The sequence below is a fragment of the Phoxinus phoxinus genome (genome assembly GCF_949152265.1).
Source record: "Phoxinus phoxinus genome assembly, chromosome: 17".
Classification (NCBI taxonomy): Eukaryota; Metazoa; Chordata; class Actinopteri; order Cypriniformes; family Leuciscidae; genus Phoxinus; species Phoxinus phoxinus.
In genome coordinates, this window is record NC_136892.1 from 27,012,842 (window position 1) to 27,037,372 (window position 24,531).

Sequence of the window (24,531 nt, forward strand, 5' to 3'; positions counted from 1 at the left end):
GTTTGGAACAACTTGATGATGACAGAATTTTCATTTTTGGGTGAGCTTCCCCTACTTTAATTCTTCACAATATTTTGCAACTGCAAAAAAACATTCAATATATATATATATATATGTATATATATTTACATTTTTATATCACCTCTATCATGTATTATTGGTTAAATATTTTGAAGGGTTTTTAACTAATGAAATTATACATAAAGTATTATCATTAAATAATCCTGTAATTTTAGAAATTTTTGATAATTTTGTATTTTTTGATGGTTGTCTTTGATGTTCTATATAGACTATTCATACAAAAACATGTTTTACACAAAAGTGCTTAAATATTCTGATTTTATATTTAAATATACATTTGACAAAAGGGTTTAGTTGCTCCCAGCAATCTTTGAAAATAAACTAAAGTTGTGCCATTGTGTCAAGTTGAGTCTCACATTCTGAAAAAAAGTTAAATGAGGTAGAATTGTGCATTTATTTTTAATTGAATCACATTTGCTGTACTAAATGTCTTTGTTGCAATATGTAGCATTGGGTCTTATCGCTTAATATGCAAATATGACGGTATTTAAAGAGATTGCGTCACACTTAAAAGGATAGTTCACCCAAAATTTTTAAATTTGGCATCATTTAACGTTACTCACCCTGAGGGCGAGTGATGACAACATTTTCATTTTCATTTTGAGTGAACTATCCAAGAAGGGTAAGAAAACCCAACACGAAAACCTGCTCATTTCTTCAGAAGTTTTGTTTTGGTTGCGTTATATATCTGGATGCGTGGCCACCGTGGACTGCGCCTCACTCTAACAACTTTTCGTGGTATTTTCCTCCCAGTCGAGGAGAGTTTCTATAGAGACGCCTCATGTTGCTGGTGTGACGGCTCCTGCTCCGGTGGAAAGCAACCAATGAGTGGAAGGAGTGCGGTGTCTGGTTACTCCCTCTCTCCCGCGAGCAGGAGGGCTCACAGACGCTAGAGAGAGAGAGATCTGAACCTCTCGGGCTGGAAGGGTGACTCGGCTTCCCAGAGGAACCAAAGACTGTCTGTTTTTAGCCGCGTAAAAGATCCTCTCTGTTTACTCGCAGTCTGCAACATTTTACGCATTATCCTTTAAGGACAATCCAAGGAGTGCTGGTTACTTTTTTTTTTTTTTTAAACGGAGATCATGGACCTTACGGTCGAAGTAGATCTTATGAAGTAAAACCTGTTGCCAGTTCGACTCGGGCTGGTTTTCCATTTCAGGTTTGCTGGTGGATGTGATGCTGGACTCTTGTTTGCGCACTGGCTGGTAGTTGGAGCGAAGTTTTAAGTTGTAGGCCACTTATTTGCAAGGTAAGTTAAGTTTTTGTTTTTACATCAATACTTTGTTGAGTTTGATGCTACTGCTTGCAAACTTGCCAGCTTTTATATTGGTCTATAAACCGCAAGTAGCTTTGCACACCATGAGGCACCAGGCTTTGGATTAGGAAAGGTTTGTGTGTATTCGAGCAAAAATGCGACTTTTATTCGAACTTTATTCGAGTTTTATTATCACAGTCTACAGCAAGTTCCAAGAAGGCGTTGTGTATGTAAAAATATGAGCTCTGCAAATACAAACTGTGCCCAAACAGTGTTGGATGGTGGAGCGAGTTGGAAGTAACCGCAGGTGTTTTCCTGATGGTCTTTGGTCTACCATTGGTCCACTTAAGGTTCTCTTTGGATAATTTTGTGCCTTTAACATGTAGTAATATTGAAATGAAATACTTTTTATCTTTATTTGGTTTTATTATTGTAGTCATGTAATTTTTTTTTTTTTTTTGTAGCCTGGCCTCCAAATCACAACACTGCAAGTCTTGTAGGCTATACACACAATATGTAGGCACAACACACAATCACGCATAGGCTATAGTCATTGATGCTCATATTACCCGGTTAAATGGGGAATTGTATAAAAGTTAGATTTTTTTTTTCTGAATGTGATACTACTACTATACAGATAATTCAAATTAACAGTAAAGTGCCTTGGTATTTCTTGCTAGAAAAACATACCATACTAATTTGATGACCATTGTACATGAATATGGCAATCTTTCATACATTAATGAAAGAGTTTTAATATTGTAATGTCCATGCCTATGTAACGGAGGCCAGCTAGTAGTAAAGTAAATTCTAAACTTGTTTAGTGGTGCTCTCAATAAGTAATTCCATGGATTATTACCTGGCCTAAAAATCTGCATCTCTATAACATAATTTGTATAAAATCCTGTAATCATAAATGACCTGAAAGTGATGTAAAAAGTGCAGGAAAGCTGCATTTAGTACAATAGTGTTATCATCCCAGAAAATCACCGTACTTTAGTACCTCCACAGTACATTTAGCAAAAGTTAGAAGGTTGCACTCAGCTTTTTATATCCTGATGACCATCATCATGACTTTGAGGAACCTTTCATCCCCATGCACTTCAGCTCTCTAAAGCTGTCATTTGAGAGCTGAAACTTGTCATTTTTAGTCTGTTTATATCCCATGATGCCACCCCTGAACTAATGGCAGGCGGAACTGTCTCTTTCCAGTGTAAACATGAGGAGTTCTTATGAAATTATGCTGTGTGGTTTGCAGTGCACAGAATTATCAGTGAAAGAGAAGGTTCTTGCACAGAGGAATGTTCCTGACACTGAGGGTGTCTGATTCACCCAGCCATAGTTATAGGGGCCAATACAAGTTCTTGTTTTCTTTTGTGCGGTGGTCCCAAGGTTTGTTTTATCCTCTGCGCTGAGCTCAATGGATCTTTTGTTTCATGTCTCTATTGCAGTTCATACAGTCCAGGCGCTGCTTACATCTGGGTTGTGCGAATCTGGCTCGGTAATCTTGCCTAGTCAAACGTCTCGAGACAGGAGATGGTTTAGACTTAAAGTTACAATGACATCAAAATTGACAGTTCTTGTTTTTTTTTATATGGAATATTGCATTCTTTATTATAAATAATGTCAATGCACATTAAAAAAAAAAAACTTCCCCCTCCCTCTTGCTCATCTCTTCTCTTGTTTACTGGCTTGAGTGCTGGACAACCTGTCACTCACATGAGGTCACAGCAATAACAAATCACAACCATCTTATGATCTAATTAATTCCCGATGGTCAAAACCAAGTCCCGCCCTTCATTTTTTTTATTTTTCGAGAAGCCGTTTCACCTGGTGGAGTCTTCCACCAATGGGAAGAAAATACTATTGCAACTTTGTTTGTTTTTATGCCGATTCTTAAAGGTGCAGTATGTAATATTGACAGGTAGTGGTTGAAATAGGCACTGCAGTCCAAATTCAAAATATTGGAGAGAGTTGTTTGCCCCGCCTCCTCCTTCTCAGTTATGAAGCTCATGTGGGTTGCCAGATTGAGAACAGGAACAAGCGCGATTGACAACGGAAGGTGAGTTGATTTATTGGTATTTTAATATGCCTCTGGTTTAAGATGGATGCTGAGGCTTTTTAGATCAGGTAGAATCTGTGATCTCTGACTTGGTTTGTTTGTTGGCTTCAATGCAATACGCTGTGTTTTCCGCCAACTGGCAACCCGGTGTGTCAAAATACTATTCAGTAAATTGGCAGTGGGCGAATCACATGTACCAAAAAAGAGACATTCGACACGAAACACATTTTCAAAGTAGAATAACTGGCTGTAGAATTGTTTTTCGTAGAAACAAGAATGTGAACTTCCTAACCATGAACTCTATTTCCTAAATAACTGCAAACATATTATGGTATTTTTATGCTTTACTACAGTCCAAAAAATGACATGCAGCATCTTTAAGGCCCGTTCACACCAAGGATTATAACGTAAAATATTAAGTTTTTTAACAATAGTTCTAAATTTAAAAGAAAAGTAGATTCCACACCACAATAACGATAATGAGACAGAAACAATTTTTCCAGATGATGAACGATTAAAACATTTACAGCCAATCAGAATCTATGAAGAGCTTGAGCATTTAAAGTGGCAGACGACAAAACCGCATCACCCGCTGTTGATGTCGACACTTAAAGGGTTAGTTCACCCAAAAATGAAAATAATGTCATTAATGACTCACCCTCATGTCATTCTAAGCCCGTAAGACCTCCGTTCATCTTCGGAACACAGTTTAAGATATTTTAGATTTAGTCCGAGAGATTTCTGTCCCTCCATTGAAGCTGTATATACAGTATACTGTCGATGTCCATAAAGGTAATATAAACATCATCAAAGTAGTCCATGTGACATCAGTGGGTTAGTTAGAAGTTTTTGAAGCATCGAAAATACTTTTTGGTCCAAAAATAACACAAAATAAGACTTTATTCAGCATTGTATTCTCTCCCGGGTCTGTTGTCAATCCTTCACAGTTACGCTGATGGCGTAAGACGCTGATGACGTGTTATCTGGTGCGCCCGAGCTTTGTTTATAGACTGAGGGAAACGCACGCTGTAAAAGTGTCTCATCCGCGACATGCACATTTACGCACCATTAAAAAAAATGATATCCACGCAAACAATGTAGAATAGCTTGAATATAGCGTGCGTCTCCCTCAGACTGTAAACAAAGCTCGGGCGCACCAGATAACACGTCATCAGCGTCTTACGTCAGCAGCGTCACTGCGGAGTCCTGAACGCAGATTGACAACAGACCCGGGAGAGAATACAATGCTGAATAAAGTCTTATTTTGTGTTATTTTTGGACCAAAAAGTATTTTCGATGCTTCAAAAACTTCTAACTAACCCACTGATGTCACATGGACTACTTTGAGGATGTTTTTATTACCTTTATGGACATCGACAGTATACTGTATATACAGCTTCAATGGAGGGACAGAAATCTCTCGGACTAAATCTAAAATATCTTAAACTGTGTTCCGAAGATGAACGGAGGTCTTACGGGCTTAGAACGACATGAGGGTGAGTCATTAATGACATTATTTTCATTTTTGGGTGAACTAACCCTTTAAGTTATCATTATAGTTGTATTATAGTTCTTGGTGTGAACATAAAGACGTCCACACTATAACGCTAACAACACTGAGGAACGATATCATTAAAATCACTAAACGATGAACAATAAAAATGGCATATCAAATATAATAAATAGCATATCATATCACCACACAGAGTAACAATGTCATTGGAATCACTTTCAAAACTTCTTTTCCAGATGATGAACGCTAAACAACATTCACAGCCAATCAGAATCCACCAAACTTTAAAGAGCTCGAGCATTTAAAGTGGCAGACAACATAGGCTTCCTGCAGTTTGTGTATAATAAATAGAACAGCATTATGCGTTGGTCTGGATGCTAATAGTTATCGTCATAATAATTTTTACGGTTATCATTCTTGGTGTGAACTGGCCTTTAGCAAACCAGCTCGTGCAAAACATTGGAACTTTGGCTATTCAGTCCATCAGTTTTAGCCCTGCGTTTTGAGTACTTAGACTAAAATTTGATGGATGTGAAAGTAGGCCGACAGTGAAAGAGGTTTACCTTCGTCCAGTGCATGAGTTCACCTCTGACTGTCTGAATCCAGCTGCTATGTATTTCTGTTTGCTATGAGCCTTTCGGATGGATTATGGTGCTTATTATGTGATGTAACAGGCATGTGGATGGTGCGTTTAAGAAAGGGCGCGAGCACTGGTTTGCTTGCTTGTTACGTTCGTGTAAATGTTTATTCTGTTTCCTAACATTCGGGTGAACTGGAAGCTTCTGTAGGCGACTTTGATGAAGTGGCACAACAGTCTTGGTTGGCCTCTGATTTTACAAAAAGAATAGTTTTTCCGCTCGTGCTCTAAGGAGATCTTTCTCGCTGGATTGAGAAATGTGTTGAACGGAAGTCTCAGTTTTGATGGCTTCCTGGATCTCGCCGCACCCTCACACCTTTGATGCTAATTCTGCTCTTTCAGCGTGTTATTTTGTTCTGGCCTGTCTCCACTGAGGAAATTCCATCTCTGCTGAACCGCAGTTCAGTGCGCTTTTACACGCCAGACGCTCCCAGCTCAGGTTTTTAGTTCGGCCATATTCAGTCATCTATGTGAGGTGTTTTTCTTTCAAATGTGCATTTGCACTCTCTTTTGCACTCTTTGTGCTTATTCTGAGTAAATGTTTAGGTTTCGGAGTTGGCGCTGATGTGGATCGAAATAAAATGGCTTTTTGGGCACGGAAATAAAGCTCTTAGGCCTGGTTTCACAGACAGGGCTTAGATTAAGCCAGGATTAGTCCTTAGTTCAATTAGGACATTTAAGTAGCTTTTATAAACATGCCATAGAAAAAAAACATTACTGGTGTGAATCTTGAGAGAAAACAATGGCACTGAACATGGTAGGTTGCTTTCAGGTAAAACAGCTCAAACATGCAATTTAGTCTTGGACTAGACTTAAGCCTTGTCTGTGAATCCAGGGGTAAATGTTTTATGTTATGATGCACTCCTGTTCAAAAGTTTAGGGTCAATGAGATTTTCATATAGCAAGTTGCTCAAAAGTGAGATTAAAGATTTCTGTTTGAAATAAATGCTGTTCTTTTGAACTTTCTATCCATCAAAGAATCCTGAAAAACGTATCTTGGTTTCCTCAAAAATATTAAGTAGCACAACTGTTTTCAACTTGTAATGAAGAAATGTTTCTTGAGCAGCAAATCAGCATGAATGATTTCTGAAGGATCATGTCTGAAGACTGGAGTAATGATGCTGAAAATTCAGCTTTGCATCACATGAATACATTTAATTTTTTAATATATATAAATAAGAAAACATTTATTTTAAATTGTAATAATATTTCACTAAAATTAGTTTTTACTGTATTTTCGATCAAATATATGCAGCCTTTTTAAGCAGAAGAGTCTTATATTACTGACCCCATCATTTTGAACGGTATAGTGTCATTGCTGTTTGATATGACGAGTAACTCATATTACTTTTGCGTTAACACAGGGTGTTCTTGTGTTCTTGCATTGGTTCATTTTCTTTTCAGTGCAGTAAATGAGACATGCAGAGTAAGCTTTAAAATAAAAATGGCCATTCTGTTTTGTTTTTTTTCCTTTTCCACTGGATGATTCACATATTTTGGGGTTTTCCAGGATGGAAACTTACTGAGAGCTGGTATATTTTATGTTCTACCAGTATATCCAAGTTAAACTGGGCTGTTGCCCCGGTCACAGTGTGTATCCCTTTGGCCTGGGCTCAACACGTGGCGAATATTACTGTGTTTGACCCCGAGAAGCAGCTACGAGTGGGCAGTTGTATTCTGGAGGCCTCTGGTTTTCTCCAGAGCTCTGCTTTCGAGGCTCGATTGATCACATTGGGAGAAGAAAAAAAAGAAAGAAAAGAAATCTCTCACCCTCATTGATCTGGGATCAGAGCCACCCTGTGTGAATTAAGCATTACCATTACAAAATGGATCACATAACTGACATTGGATCTAGCAAACATTGAATGTAGAAATGGTTTTGGCATTAAAGTACTTTGGGAGTTGAGGAAATTAGGGCTGCATATCGTTCCAGCATCGACATTGAGATGTGTTCATCCACGATAGTCACATTGCAGGATGCGTGATGTCAAGTAGGCCTAAGTAGGGATCGTAGTTGATCCGTATGGGCACATTTGCTTGCGTCTTAAGTGAACGTAAACAACTGAGAAAGAAAATTGATCCTGTATCTTGGCACTATATTTGCATTATACGTCACAGTACATTTTAGATGATGACTTGTATTCTGGATAATAAGGTACCTTTTTATCGTTCACTTCTTTCATTTATTATTAACATATATATTTTTAAACTTTTTTACTTAATAAATTAAATATTTTGAGTCGAATTAGCTGCATAGACTATATTGTCCTGCCCTGGTGGAGCTTGTGGAGGAAAGAAGAAGAGAAAAGGAGTTGATTGGCATAGTTCTGTTCCCCATAGCAACCTTGTTTTTTTCCTAGAAATGGGAGAAATGGAAATAAAATGATAGGCTTCCTGAGCAGTGAACAATCATGATGAACTTGCACAAGCGAAGTGGTGGAATAGGAAAAGATATGAAGATCAGGGGCGGGGTTAATCTCTCTGCCAAGTAGTGACTCATCCAGGGTAAAAGGGAGTTCTTCTGCCTCTACCGTGTAAAAGTGTTTTGTTTTATGCTGCAAGAAAATATGCACTGATTCATCATGGTGCAGTAATCTGGTCCTTCCAGTCGCCTGTGTTACTTCCCCATAAACTGCAGACAGAAGCCTACTGTTCTGAGCTGACTTTAGCGAAGCGTGTTGTCAGGGATTATTGTGCATTACTCTCCTAATTGCTAATTGTGTGATTATATGGTTAGTTGCTTTTTATTATTCCTTTTTGACATTGTTTTTTGTCCATGACCTTATCAGAACAGACCTGCGACCCATTTTTAGGTAATGTCCCACCAATTGAGAACTACTATTTTGAAGCTGAAATGAGAAGAAACGAATTGGAGGAAGCATAGTTTCTTCCTGTTTTATGGCATACAAGCTTTTTAGGTCTCAATGACCTGCATTTGGTAAATCTATGAGGTATTCCTGGCTCTCAAGTTTTTCTTATTTTTAACAGAGATCGAGTAAGAGAGAGAGGTAAGGGGATCCAGCAAAGGATTGTGGGAGCTTGGGGTGTTTTTTTTTTTTTTGCTTTCTTCGGTCAAAAGCATCTCCAAGAAAGATTTTCGGCTCAGCTTACTGGCATCGGGCTGTTTTTAGAATTACAGATGATTTAACCGGGTCCAACCACAGATTAATGTTATGAGAAAATTAAACATCCTCTCTATTGGGCTTTGGTGTTCTGTTGGAAACTGTTAGCCCATGCTTAAAAAAAAAGAAAAAAGATTGCTTCTAGAGTTTTATTCTTGAATCTGCATACTGCCAAGTTCTGCAACTAAATGGAAAATACTGAAATGATGACTCCTGTCTCGGGCATTTATGGGAAAAACAGTGCTTGGATCATCTGGAAGATGACTTAAAACAAGCGCTGTTCGCCTATCTCATGAACCCTCTGTCTCAATGAATGCAATGAGTGTAGGATTTACTCTGAAACCGTTTTCATTCAGAAATTTCTAGTAAATTTCACAATTGATTCTAAAGAAAGGGCAAAATTAAACATGGGATTTTTAAGGTGAAGTAGAAAGACTAAAATAGTATTTTCTTGTGGAAAAAAGTTCTCCACATTGTTTTTTTTTTTTAACAGAGTCCAGGAAAGTTTCTTTTGGGTTAAGGGGTTTCACCCGCATGAGGATCGTGATGAGATATCATGTTTCAAAGATGAATCCCTTTGCAATCCTCATTACTGTGATCAGGAAAACCCTGACCACGCTCATTGTTTGTGTTTCCCCAGCTCGCTCGGCACTGGGGGAATCATCTTGGCCTGAATCTTCTATCCAGTGCAGCTCTTGTACTGACTAGTTTTAGGGCTTAGTTTCATGTCTCAGCTCATTGCTGCTGTCTAGAGAAAATCTTGAATCTCCATAATTTAAAAGATCCTACTTGGCCATTATGGAAAATAAGCTGCAAAACTGGCTCGTTAAGACATTCACAGCATTGAGCAACTTGGTATATAACTGCCCACATTTACATAGCGAATCACAACCAGTGTTCGATGGTGGGATACTTAAAAAAACAATTTCATTAATTGAAATAAAATAAAATATACAAAACAAACGTAACTTTGACACCATGAAATCAAATTGGCCAATTCTTGTTTTTGAGTAATATTGCAGCCTTTGTTATAAATGGTTTGTCCGTGCACATCGTTATCTTTAAAAAAAAAAATGATTCATGTGCCCTCTTAATCTTTAATCAAAATAACTTCCCTTCCTTCTTGCAGCAACATCTCTTCTCTGATGACGTGTTCACTGGCGTGAGGGCGGGGCAACTTGTCACTCACATTAGATTGACCAATAGCAAACCACAACCATCCAATCAATTCCCCATGAACAAAATCAAGTCCCGACCTACATTTGTTGTTTGAGAAGCCGATTCAATCAGATGTACGTCACAATAGGGGAAATTTTAATTTAAACAGAAAATATAAAAATAAAAATGTAATAAAAAAGGTGCAGTTGCAAAAAATGTAAAAAACATTTTTAAATGTTATGCTTTTTATCTAATGTTTGTACTTTTTAAATTGTGGCTTTTTTTCCTGCAAGAAACCTTGACCAAAATTATTAATGGACATCAGGGAAATCGCATTTAAAATATGGCCTTTTAAATAGGCATTTTACAAAGCTTAATATTACAGAAGTAGTTAGAAGCTGTGTTGTTTTTGGTTGTGTAAAATACACTTTTAAAAACAGGCTTTTCTTCCTCCTCTTGAAACATTTTCCCCAGACGTGCAAGATTTCTGCCTGAAGTGATTACATACCACATAGCCCAAATTCCCCTGCAGTCCTGCGCATTTCAATGCTGCTTGATGTCTTTTAATATTTTTAGAAATAACTGCCACCATGCATAATGACTGGGAAAAGAAACTTTTCTGAAATGTATGAAATACACACTCGGGTGTGAGAGCTCACATTGGGTGTAAGGTGTAATGTAGTATGCTACAGTATGTTCAGAATGGAATGCTAGCGTATCTCATTGTAGCATCCAGTATGTAACATATTGTTCACACATGACTAGTTTCACATGTAATTCGGCAGAATCGGATTCGGCACCCATAATAAGTTTAATTGGCTTTTTCCAGTGATGGACAGTAACAAAGTTTTTTTTTTATTTTAGGAAACTTTTACTTTTTCTTCAGTGACCGATGGTGTGAAAAGTAAATATTTTAGGATTTATTATTGTATCAGAAACTCATATATTTAGGTTACGACTCAGTTGTTTGTGAACTAAATCTGCTGTAAAAGGGAGAGCTGTTTAAGCCCATTGTACAAAATGCTTGAATATTGACACGTCCACATTAGTGTATTACTGTTTGAACAGGGAAGGTTTTAGTAAAACTAAACATTAAACATTAACATTAAAATAACTCTAATTAATGTCCATACATCTTCCCCGCTGCTGTAGCAGTTTCAAATGATGTAAAACTAAAATGTTTTTCTTAAAATGTTAACACATACCGGTACATATTAAGTGTCTGCGTAATCTTCCTTATTGACTAGTTCTGGCTACTTGAAAATTCATATTTTTTTCAGACTGAGCTGTAGCCTATTTAATCTCCATCTGTGTGTCTAGTACATATACTGTATATTGAATTTTTCTGTTTTTAAAGTATTGTATTGTTAAAAAATCTGCTACATTCACTTTTGTGTAAGTGCCTCACTGTAGATCAGTCTTGTGCTATTTAAGGAAAATGAGGGACTAGTGGAAGTACATTTTTGTGGTAATCCACATTGTGTACTACTAAATCTGGAACATTTCTTTAAAGGGAAGTCAAATGCATTGTATTGTGAATACTGTATTCCTTGTGTTAAGTCATGCGAGTATTCAGTGCAAACTCAAAATTTGCACACTGTGCAAACTACTTAAGACTGCTTTAAAAAAATGATTATTTGGTAGTTTCCCATTCCAAATATTCAAATTTTTATGCATTTGGCTGACACTTTTATCCAAAGTGACATTTTATCAGTTCATGCATTCCCTTGGAATTGAACCGGCTATGACCTTGGTGTTGCTCTACTCACTGGAATGAATATCTGCCATATTTTTTGCACTGGTTCTCCTGTGGCTAAACGTACCGGTGGGAATGACCCAGTGCTCCACTGCACCCTGAGAGACGGGGGAAAACATTCCACTCGGTGGCTGTGTTGGAATAACAAAAGCCGAGGAAAACAATCTGCATACGACAGCCCCCCACACTAAAGGCTAATGAGGCATGCGGGAGGGGTCCGGATCATACTTTCCTCTCCTCATATCCCTCTTTCAGAGAGTTTCACATCCCCAATGGCATTCCTGCATAAATATGCGCCTATCTGTAGAGTTTTCTTTCTCTTATGTGGAATGAGCCGCTCTCGTTGGGGCCTTAAGTATCTTAGATGGAAGGTGATTGCCATGTCTTTTAGTGCATTCTTCATGGCGGTTTGGTCTCAGAAAAGGAGATTTTGAGCTTTTTAAAAAGTGAATATCACACACACACACACATACACACACACACACACACACACACACACACACACACACACACACACACACACACACACACACACACACACACACACACACACACACACACACAAACAAACCTGTTTTTATATTTTATCTAAATTGTGATGAAAGATTACAGATTTTTTTTTACTTTGAGATAACATGAATTGATAAATTGGCCTTATTGAGCCTGATTTATTGCTTGTTTTTGATTGTATTTATTGAAATTGTATGTAAATGGTATATAAATAAATATGTTTTATATTATAAAAAAAATTTTTTTACAAATATTTGTAATTTTCTCCCAAAGGTGGTCTCAGGCTTTGTTCATAATTTTTATTTAACTACCTTTACCACTTATTTATTAATATGAAAATTCCCCAAAAGTTGATCTCCAAACATGACAGAAGTCCCATGTGCTCTGATGTTTCATGCATGCACGCGTTGCCTAAAAAAGTCTGACTCCACAGTTCAATTGAAATGTGACATATAACCATTTAGGTAGCCCCGAGTAATGCCCGCTCAAAAGTAATCCCTTAAACCCTGAGCTTCCTCTGTCTCTCTTGCCTCACAGCATGCTGGGATTTCCCGGGGTTTATGGCTCTTTGTAACTACAGCTGTGGCAGCAGTGCAGAAGTTTAGACATAATGACGAACAATTTCACTGCAAGTGTTACTGACCCCACCCTGACAATTAGACCTGACAGGACACACACCGGTTTGCTTGTTTTGGTGTGACGTTATGGCGATTGATGGACTGTTGTTTGGATCAGCTGTGCGTTTTCTCTTTCGGAATCACATTTAAAATGGAAGAATCACAGATATCTCCTCGCCTATTTCCTGGTAGGCTGTGTGGTATTCTCTAGAGATCTCGCTGTAGCTTCAGCAAACATATGAGTCAGCCTCCTGAGGTCAACACAGCATGACTTATGACAGAACTGCTCTTTCTGGGAAGAACACATGCGCACGATACCCTGTTAATTCGTTTTCTACATCTATTCTGTTCTTAGTGGTGAAGTATATATTTTCTGCACCACTAATACACCAAATGGAAAAATAATCATGAATGTTTTACGGCTTCTTCCACTCACCCCTGTATTCCATGGCCATGTGGGCGGGGCAAAAAATATATATTCATAGCCTACTTTTAATGTTCCATTAAAATCCTTATGGATAAAATCAAGCTTTTCTCTACATTATTTCCAGATGAATATTGTTACACTGGGAATATGGTGCATTTTAGAAGGTAAATGTGCAGCTGTTTCTTCAAGCCAGCGTGAAATCAAAATGACTGCCAATTATTTAATACATATTTTGTCTTAGTGCAATAAATTGGGTACAGTAAGGCATTTAAAAAAAAAAGGCTGCATTTTATTTTACAGTACGCGTGCTTAGTGTACTTGGTGTACTTACCTAAGAAAGTACTGGGTCATATAAGGTAACTACATGGGTTAAGGTTAGGTTTAGGGGGTAAGTTCAGGGTTAGTACCTAGTTATTACCCATAATTGCTATAATAAGTACATAGTATACATGGGGAACAGGACTATACAATAAAGTGCTACCAAAAAACTTATTGTGCCTGACTTGTCAGTTCATGTTATACCAAAAAAAATAAAAATGTATCTTCCTAATCTTTTGTTACTTGCTGCTCCTCTAAATGAATTTGTGTGTGTTGGCTGACATCACTCGGTTAACAATAGCCAAACAGCTGTTTACTGTTTTTGTTGTTTTCGGCTACTGTTGTAGGTGATGCAGCCTTTCTACAGTTTTGTCAAGTTAGCAATAATAGCAAATACTTAATAATATATATTTGGTTCTTCAGAGTTTAAAATCCTCATAGATGTGCAGAGATGTATTGTACACTGTTGATGGTGATTGCATGAATAACATTGATGTGTTTTGTGGTCCCGTAGGCAGCATGCACGTGTCTCTGGCTGAGGCGCTGCAGGTGAGAGGTGGACCGCTGCAGGAGGAGGAGGTCTGGGCCGTCCTGAACCAGAGCGCAGAGAGCCTGCATGAACTCCTCCGCAGAGGTAAAGCACACTGATATCTCCCACATCTCCCGAGGGTACCCAGCCGACTCGAGGCCTTGGGATGGCCGAGACAATCGGAGACCTTGGATTGCGGTCTGGTATCTTTGGAGCACATAAGAACGTTTGTTGATGAAACATGTCCAAAGTATTTAGCAATCTGCTCAAAATACGCAGGGTTTTTGCAAATGAAACCAGCTCTCTGGCTTCCTTTGGTTAAAGTGCAAGCCTTAATGTTGCATAAATGCGGTGTAAACGCCAGTCATCCAAAACTGAAGAAAGATTTATGAAGGAATCTGTTCCAAAACCTAGTCGCCTTTCATTTGGCCACATTTTGCAGGTTTGCATGTATTGTTCACAAAGAATGAAATCCCACAATGCACTGCAAGAAGATCAGTTAAAAGGAATGTATCCAAGATGGCTGACAAATTGAAAGTTTTGAAATGTTGGTTATTCTAAAAAAAGAACGATCACCATTAAAGGCAATTGTGAGTCGAGTCTCTATTATAGAGTATGCGGCATGAATTCTGCAGGTTTGAGTTTGATGAGTTTGTAATAAAACCATCATCTTTGACCTCTTCAGAACCTGGTAGCTTCTGTTGCCAAGTAACATGCAGAGAATGCTGCTTTATTTTGACAAATCTGACCTTGTGTGTTCCAAACCAGTGCCATTCAGAGTGTTTTTACTAATAGTTTGTGGAATGTTTGTAGATTTACATTCCATTTACCGGTAGTCCATTATTGCAATAATACGCTCACGGAATGTCTCCCTGTCTCTGCTTTTTAGATCTTTTTTTGCCTCTCTAATTATTTTCACTCTCTTTTTGACCGAATCTTTCCTTGTTTACCTGGTTTCTCTGGTTTGGTCAGCATGTAGCAATTCCAGGTTTCTTTAACCTGAATCTTTGTAGCTATTCTTTCTTCTTGTCTTTCATGATTGCAAGCATTCTTGTTTGTTAAATGTAGGCTACAAGATGTCACGGTTTAACATTTCAGAAGGAATCCATTATCTATTCAGTAGTGGAATTTCATGCTCTAACCTTGTGTTTGTGTGTAAATTACCATATCATGGTAGTAAACATTTCCACCAAAAAAAAAACCCTATAGTTTTGATATGATATAACTTTAAATTTATATGACATACTTGTAGCTAAAAATCATAATGCAGTCTGTAAAAGCAAGCATTATAGCACTCAGAACACCTTAGCAACCACATAGCAATTCGCTAAAAACAATCTAAACACTTTTGCAACTCCATAGGCAAGTACCAATTTTTTTCTTAGAAAATGTGAAAATCTAGTTATTTGTTAAAATCTGTCATTCTTTTGGATGATTGTTGCTATAAGACTAGAATAGCTTTATTGTAGCAATAACCACAGTAACTTTATTTAGGTGGAAACTATGGTTATCATTAGGGGTGGCTATATGACCTATCTAAAAAACTTCAAGCATAAATTGTATATAATCCGATGTATAAGAAAACACCTGCATACCATAGTCACCTCTGTGTAAATTAAATGTACATTTACTAAAGTTACAAAAGTGAATCAGTAAAGAGCATTTTTGTTGTTGTTTGATTGACATTGATGATGAAAGCAGGTAAATTTGGATGCGGTCAGACTGCACAGATCCAATATACTCGTGAGTTTTCTTTCTCAACTGTTAGAGGCTGATTTCATATTCTGTGTCGGACCTACGCCGGAGCCTCTACGCTGTAGACTAGGCGTTGGTTTTCATTTATACTTCTGCGTTGTTGTCCGCGTTGATGCACGCAGAGGGAACATGTGAAACCCAGACCAGGTTCTAGCAGACCAATCACAGCGCTTGCGTCCGCGTAGAATTGACGCGTTGTTAAATTTTTGGAGAGGTGCACGTCAGGGTACGCGTGCTACACACAGCCTACGACGTAGCTACGGCGTAAGTTTGACGCAGAAGTATAAATTGGGCTTTACTTTCACTTAGGACATAAATTACTTTGTTTACTTGCAAACACATGGTCACTTTGACGCATAAGTATGTGTATTTAACCGTTCAAGCCCAATTAGTCGTCAAAAAGCCCTCAGTTGAGTTCTCACAGGCTCTATGAGCAGCGTCTTCACGTGAGCTCGTCTCAGACAGCGCTGAGAAACAGTCTCTCTGACAGCATGTACACATATAGTGAAATGAGTTGTCTTTCGCTGCTTCAGCAGCACAGTAACGTCACATGAGCGGATGCGTTCTATCGATAGAGACGATAGTCCAAAATCTCTACCAATTGACATAAAATACTATCGGTTAATCCGGTCTACCGCTCTCCCCTAGTTATCGTGGTGAGTTTTTGCAAGGGGAACTGGCAGGGATTGTTTGAAATAGAAAAACAAGAAACTGAGGTCATGTCTCTAGTATGACTTCAAGTGAAAACCACAGACCACAAGTATGCCACACATCCCATGCTGTTTCCTCACACAAATATCTTTAAATGTGAAAAAATATTTCACTGTCCACATTCGCTGGATTGTCCTTTTCTTGGAAACAATTCAGTGCCATTAAAGCCTCGGGTATTACTTTATCAGTACGTTCAACACGATTCTTTTGTAGAATGGGTATTCTTTCAGTTAGCATTGTCTTAAGCCAATTCACTCATGTTTAAAAGTCATTAGAATAAATCTCCGGCCTCCTCAAAAGCTGTCAGCGTAGGCCCGACCAAAAATAGCTCCTATCAGTCTGATTCAAAGAAGAGATCTTTATTTTTTTGTCTCTGGAGGGAAGGGTAACACTTCTGTGAAATTTATGAGAAGGCTTACTCAGCCTTATGTCCGTCCTCCGTCTCTCAGAATGACTGTGTGGGCTAGTGTTGTGTGTCAACGCTGTGAACAAAAGCCTCTTTATTGTCCCTGCACCCTGGTTTCCTAAAGAGCAGTCTGGTGGGCAGTTTGCGGTGATTGAGATGATGCCAGCTCCTCTCGACCGATATCTGCTGCCGCTCACGTACAGATCTTGAGGCTCTCGACAAGTCTTTCTCACAGTCGGTGGACAATTCTCATTCTGTCGTCATCCCAGACAGTCGTTGCCCCCTTTATTCAGCAGACCTGGCCAATAGCCAGTCGGGTTTGGAGCGTAATTAAGCCTTTGTCTTCAGGGTCGAGGAGGACGATGATGATGATAAAGATGATGTAGCCGCTTCGGTATGTGTTTGCAGGGAGAAGTAGGACTCTCCTCGTCTCACAGTAGCTTGTTATCTGGCCTTGAGTTGCTCTGGGGTGAAAACTTGCTGGCAAAGGTCCCTCTTAACAGAGTTTGCAGAAATTCTGGGCCCTGGACGAGAGTCATGGGACATGACTTGAACAAGTCAGCAAGTTTGCTTTGTGTAGCATGCTGTTTTAATTTGAAGGTGCTGCTTTTATATATATATATATATATATATGTACACGCATCTATACACATAATATTTTTTACCTCTGGAAGATTTTTAATTTCATAAATATCGAGATAAATATAGCAGAATTCAAATTTTACTGTATACTGCTGTCAGCAAAAACAATATTTTTGAAGGTTATTTACCATGATATAAATAATGCAAAAGTTTCCACCACTTCCTGCGCTTTAAAATGGGTATTTAGGTCATTTGGTTGGTTGTCCTTGCGCAGTAATCTTGAGCATCTAAAATAAACAGATACCGGTTAAATAAACAAACACCCAAGTCCGTAGACAACACATGTTTGATGTTTTTTTAAGGAAGGAGAAAAGAAAGTGTGTGTGTATATATATATATATATATACATATATATATATATATATATATATATATATATATATATATATATATATATATATATATATATATATATATATATATATATATATATACACTTTCTTTTCTCCTTCCTTCCTTTTTATTTATTTATTTATTTATTTTCTCTTTCTTAGGATACGTTGTGATGCTATTTTTGGCTGATGCTTCATTGGGCTCGAGAACTGCGGTAGATTATCTGTCCAATCGGGCTAGTCTCTGATAGGACAGATAAAATCTTATCAGATAGTCACGTTCTGAGATATGTCCAGCTGTGCGTCAGCTTCCTTCCAATTAACAACTTGATGACTCTGAGCTTTACCACGCCAGCATTTTCAGCTTTTGAGAATTAGTTGCAGTGCATTCCAAAGAAAGGTATGTTACCTGTGTAGGTCTACTAGGAAATTATTTTAATAAGGCTGCTGTTATATCTGTGCTGGAAGCGAAACAAGAGAGTGCACTGCTATATTTTCACTATGAGGTTCAACTGTGGTCAGACAGTTTCCACAGGAAACATGTGTTTACTTTGGGAATTCCACTGCTTTATAGCATCGCTGCTTGAATTGATTTTTTATTTGTTCTCTTGAACACATTCTGAAATTATTAAAATGTTTCTGTTCATTTATTTAATATTAATTTGCACAAACCCCTAACTCTTAAGTACAGTATTAGGAGCTACTGACGTTAATGTTACTAAATGCCCAAATAAACCCCAAGTCTTATGCACACCACGGCTGAATTTATTTGATCAAAAATACAGGAAAAACTGTAATATTATTTTCTATTTTAACATTTTAAAACGTAGTTTATTCCTGTGATGCAAAGCTGAATTTCCAGCATCATTACTCCAGTCTTCATTCCCTCATAATCATTCATAAATCATTCTGACATGTTGATTTGGTGATTAATAAACATTCCTTATTATTATCAATGTGGAAAGCCGTTTTACAAATAGCTTTAATAGTTTTACAATATTTCAAATAAACCAAGATTTTCTGGATTGTTTTTAAATCAATAGATAAGTACAACATTCATATGAAATATACATTTTTGTTTAATTATAATTAAAACAAAATAATGTAATATTATAATTGTCTTTACGGTCAATTTTAATCAAGTCAATGCATCCTTGCTGTAAAAAAAGCATTCATTTCTTTAAAAAAAAAAAAAAAAACATTCTCACTGACCCATAACACCCTATCATCAAGGTGACAGCATTTGCTTTAGTAAATTGAAGAATCTAAATTTTCAGTTGTTGCATTTTGAGATATCGCTCTGGTATACGTGACATGAGATAATAAAAAGTAAGTTTCTCAAAAGCAATTCCACATTTCCACTGAATCTTAATCTGTAATAGAGGAGTTATTTCTGCACAGCTGTTCCATCCAAACCGCAGGGCCGTATTGCAAAGGCTCCATTGTTTTGCGCCCACAGCAGCACAAAAGAAGAGGGAAAAAAACATCAAAAAGAAAAATGAACTGTCATACATAATCATCTTTTTGAGAGAGAACCCAAGGGCCTTGTATTTTAAGGAAATACACTCATTCACAGAATCATGTAGCTCTTTATTACACGTCTTTGTCCGGATGAAAAGAATTCTCCAATGTTCCTGAAACGTGCACAGTCAGATCGTGCTGTAATCGTGTCGAGGAAATGTTCTGAGGCCAAGGCCATAATCTCCCTTAATTTGTAACTTTCCCACGCTTAAGCATTTAAAACTTTTAGTATCTTAGAAATTCTTTGTACACACTGCTTTTTGTGTCGCACAAAACTGAACTTAGCCAATGTTGGAATTGGAAACTTTGCTGGTTCCATAGTTGTCAAAGAACATTTTATTTCTGAACTTAATGAATCCCATAGACAGATAAAAAGGACAAAAGAGCAGATTAATGAATCAATTACTCAATCAATCTAATCAGTCAAGCAATCCATCTTTTTGTCTGTCTATCTATCTCATTTTTATATTTAAGAATTTGCTACAGATTCAGATGTCCTAAGACCTGCAGTTGTGGGGAAGTTTGTGGTAATACTCTGCATGTTTGTTTTCCCGCAGGTTTAACTGATCCGTCTGCGTTGGGTTTCATCATTTCTCCATGGTCGCTGCTGCTCATGCCTTCCGGAAACATCTCTTTCACGGATGAGAACGTGACGCAGAAGGACCTGCGGGCTTTCACTCCTCCAGAGGTGCTGGACGGTCTCAACCTCTCCTCGCTTTCTGATATGGAAAAGGTACCTTATGTAGTTTGAATAAAAACATTTTTGGGCTTGTTTTCCTATTTAAAATCTCTTGTTTTCTTTTCTCGTTTATGACTTCTGGTATCAATTTCAATTGGCTAAGAAGCTCTTTTTCTGCTTTTCAGACTTTGAGTCTGTTGTCAGTGAGGTTATTCAGAACAGTTTTCCCCCCCAAAATGTTTTTATTTCATTTTTGAATGATGGTGTGTGAATATGAGAGAAAAGTTAAAACAAGTTTATTTATTATCACCAAAAAGTGAGGAAAGCTACTTTCTATCGTGCAACCATTTATTTTGTTTTATGCATACATTTGAGCTCCTAAACCATTTTGACAGTACACTTCTGTGTACACATGACATTCTTCGAGAGAGACCGATACACCACCGCAGAGTCAAGGCATGATTATTTGAGGAGAAGTTAAAGGATCTTTTGCATTCTTTGGCAGACTTTTGGATAGTCTGTGCCCAAAGCTATTCTTTAGCAAGAGGAACAGACAGAAGAACTAGACAGGGAAGAAACACAAAACTATGTAGATGTGCTATATATAAAGTTTGATGCGGATTAAGGCCTGAAACATACTGTGGGCTAGCAAATGCTTTTGGCAGCACAAGCTCATGCGCACTTGTCTTTGCTTCCTGAATTGTATCAGTCTGTTGTTTCTCCATTTTGTTATCTGGACTAAAACATCAAATGCAATAATATAAACTGCCCCATTGTCACATTACATTTCGGTTTTCTTTTTACCTTGTAGATGCACATGTATTCACTTGGAATGACGTTGTTTTGGGGTGCAGACTATGAGATTCCTCAGAGCCAGGTGAGGCTTTCAAGGCATTTAATGTTTATAATTCTTCAATTTACTTTTACTTCATTTAATATAGAAAAGGAGTGGTTTAGAATGGTTGGTACAAATAAATATTGGGTTAACGTATACAATTTAATTTAATTCAATGTAAATTTTTCATTGTTAGCTTAGCAATATGCTAATATCTTTTAAGAATCGAGTATCTGCTGTTTCTTTCTGCTGTATCATCATGATTAAATTAGAACATCATATTAAATTATGTAACTAAAATTAAATTGTATATATTAACCCAATATTTGTTTGCACTGTATTTTATAGTGCTTTGTAGCGTACTAAGTTGTTAGCTTAGCAACATGCTAACGTCAATTGGAATCAATGGAGAATCCCACCCTGCAAAAACTCATTTTCAGGAGATGGCACAACACCCACCATATTATAAAAAAAGATATTATACTATGTTAATTTGCGTAAGCCGCCTAACACGGGTTCGTTCATTCAATAGTATTTGTGCGCTGAAAGTGATGTAGTTGAGTGTGATGAAAAAATAGGTAAGGGTCTCCACAAAATCCAAACTAAAGTGGTCACAGAAGATGCATTTGAAACGTATGATGCCAGGTGTAACACTAATGCTTGGCTGACCACTTGTAATCAGATGACTGAAAACACATCTTAATACCAGGAGGAAACAGGCTTTCTCGCTCGCTCGATTTCTGGGATATTGTATATAATTTTCAGGGTGCCGTTATCTATACGTGTGAGACTCCTAGACCCTCCGGAAGAGGTGGGATGTCTGCCATTGCAGCATCAAGTTAATTTATGGAAATAAATTCAATTGGCCCAGACCATTAATAGATTCTAGTATCTTCTTGTATCTTTTCACTGACCTCTTCATGTGTGTTTTAGCCAATGAAACTGGGAGAACACCTGAACCAAGTCTTGCTCAACATGTGTGATAATTCCACGCTCAGCCGACTGTCCGCACGATCGGTTCTGGACACCTGCAGCGCTCACATCCGTAACTCCAACTGTGACCCTTCATTTTCATATGTCAGGAGGCTGGTGAGACTCGTTCTCGGCAGTCTCTCTCAGGTACATGCCTATGTATTTTTTTCAACATGCTTGTTTTTGTTGTTTAGATTAAATATGACAAAAGGAATGACTTGCGGATCAGGAAGTACATAAAGAGCCACTCTGACTCAGTGAATGAGCGAGTCAACGGAATGATTCAAACCTAAACGTAAAAATACATTTATATAGAATACATTTGTTATATTTTTAATTCAATTTAGCACTAGTTCTTGGTTCCCAACTCTAATTTTTTGTTAGTTGATCACAAAGTGTGTGAACATACTGTTCCTATTAACTGAACTGCCTGCACAGTCCAGCCCTATAAAACCGCTTTTAATTAAAAAGGTAGTTAACAGTCTTTCCTTGTATTCTAATGTTTGATGTCACATCCTGTTTCTCAGCTACACTCTCCCCAGTGGTTTAATTGCACAGCGATACAGAAACAGTGTATTGCCAGGAACAGACATGTTTCTGCTCTTATTTTCTGCACCGTGTGTCTTTTTCCACACTGGAAAATGTAAATGTGAGGTGGTCCATTAGGGATGACATCTTCTAATTTCTGTTGATGTATTCTGTGAGTGAACCCTGGGGTTTACCTCCCTGTGAGGTACCCTCTTCTTTATGTCTTCCACCATGTGTGTTTCTTCTTCCTCAAGCAACCCTGGTTTAGAGTTAAAAATTTGACTATTTTATTCAAAGGGTGTTTTGAATTTGTTTAGCAATCTTGACCCTCTAAGGCCCTATGAAATCCATTTTCTCTGCAAAATTCAATTTTATTTCCCCCATTTTTTTTCTCTGGATGTTGTTTTATTCATTTGCTTCATCAAAATGCATATCAAACAAATCGATAACAGTTTATTGAACTTTAAACCAATTAAAGATTGTTCTTTTTTTTTTTTTGTAGCTTAAATGGTTTGGGTGGCTTGAGGAAAAAGATTGCATTGTGCACCTTAAAGTACACTACTGTTCAAAAGTTTTGGGTTGGAAAGAATTTGTAATGTTTTTGAAAGAACTCTTATGCTTGCCAAGGCTGCATTTTTATTCAATAAAAAAAAAATCTGTAAAAACAGTAATATTGTGAAATACTCTTTGATAAGAGTGAATGATTTTCCTCATTTTGTTTAGCTGGACGGTCTGTTGTCTGAGAGCGAAAGGGAGTCACTTCCAGAAAGAAGTAAAGAGATTCGTGAACGTCTGCGAGGAAAAGGCTTGCCCGCAGGTAATACACACAAATCTAGATGTAAAATACTATATAATTAATGCTTAATATATAGGACATTGAAGCTGGGGATTTCACGTTTTACTACTTTGGGAGTTCTTTAGTTTTCATCCCTACATGAATAAACATGTATGCATTTCATTTGTTTTTTTTTCTCTTTCTCCCACACACACATGCACACCCAAACACAGGCGTGCCAGTACACGTTCATACCTCAACCTTCTAGTCGTCTTCCGCGCCAACCACTCGCTTGAAGCTGCTGTTAATATTTGATGATATTTTAATTGTAATCACAGCTCACACTTTCTCCTCTTTCTAATAATGTCAGACTGGTTGTTCTAATACCATGAAGCGCTAAGCTTCACGCTGACTCATCACACACCATTTGTCCAGTTCTAGAGGAAGTGATTCAGAATGTAAACAAAGCAGGGCTTGGTACTGACATGACACAACTTTGGCCCTGGGGTGCTTATCAGAACAGAGGGATAATAGATCCTCCCTGCCACAAGAGACAAGCCAGAACACAACCAGCACCAGTGTCTGGAAGTGCCAAACTGAAACTAACGATTGGTGGAGAACTTTCCAGATACTCATAAGATTGCAGATAGAAGGTTCTGGGGAATTTTGTGAAATGTATTTTATTCATTGATTTTTAATGTAAATAGTGGTTCTGGAGAAAAGTGTTTTCCAAATAATATTATGATAGTCTGATGGGATGTCACGATGCACAGATTGTTTATGCAGTATTTAAAATGAAATGCTAATATACTGCTTATTGCATACTGCATACTCTTCCTAAAGAAATTAATGTTTTTATTGACCTAGGATGCATTCATTTAATCAAGTGACAGTAAATACATTTATAATGTTACAAAAGATTTCTATTTCAAATAAGTGCTGTTTTTTTTTTTAGAACTTTCTATTCATTAAAGAACCCTTAAAATAAATGTATCACGTTTTCAACAAAAATATGAAGCAGCACAACGGTCTTCAAAATTGATAAACATAAGAAATCTTTCTTGATCATGTGACTGAATTGTGTCATGAGTGATGATTCAGCTTTGCCATCACATAAATAAATTACTTTTAAAATATATGAAAATAAAAAGTTATTTAAAATGGTAATAATATTTCAATTTTACTGTTTTACCTTATTTTGATCAAAGAATTTCAGCCTTGGTGAGTATACTCCACACCACCCTCCCCCCTCAAAAACATAAAACATAAAAAGACTGACCCAAAATATTGAATGGTAGTGTAGTTTGTCATCCATGGAAAATTCACAAAATATGTAAATAGTATGCACAGTATACACACTGCAGATATAATAAGAGTAGTATGTTATTCT

General features: G+C 37.4%; 1 protein-coding gene across 3 annotated transcripts in view; it reads left to right on the forward strand.

Annotated features, from left to right (window-relative positions):
* Positions 1-616: 616 nt before the first annotated feature.
* ptpn13 (protein tyrosine phosphatase non-receptor type 13) overlaps positions 617-24,531 on the forward strand; it is a 70,652-nt gene continuing 46,737 nt past the window's right edge. For all 3 annotated transcript variants that reach the window (XM_079585511.1, XM_079585513.1, XM_079585512.1), the window contains exons 1-6: positions 617-1,330; positions 13,971-14,090; positions 19,910-20,085; positions 20,843-20,908; positions 21,800-21,985; positions 23,090-23,183. In XM_079585511.1, the coding sequence (XP_079441637.1) occupies positions 13,976-14,090; positions 19,910-20,085; positions 20,843-20,908; positions 21,800-21,985; positions 23,090-23,183 (637 nt within the window). In that variant the 5' untranslated portion in view covers positions 617-1,330; positions 13,971-13,975. The remainder of the gene's footprint in view (positions 1,331-13,970; positions 14,091-19,909; positions 20,086-20,842; positions 20,909-21,799; positions 21,986-23,089; positions 23,184-24,531) is intronic.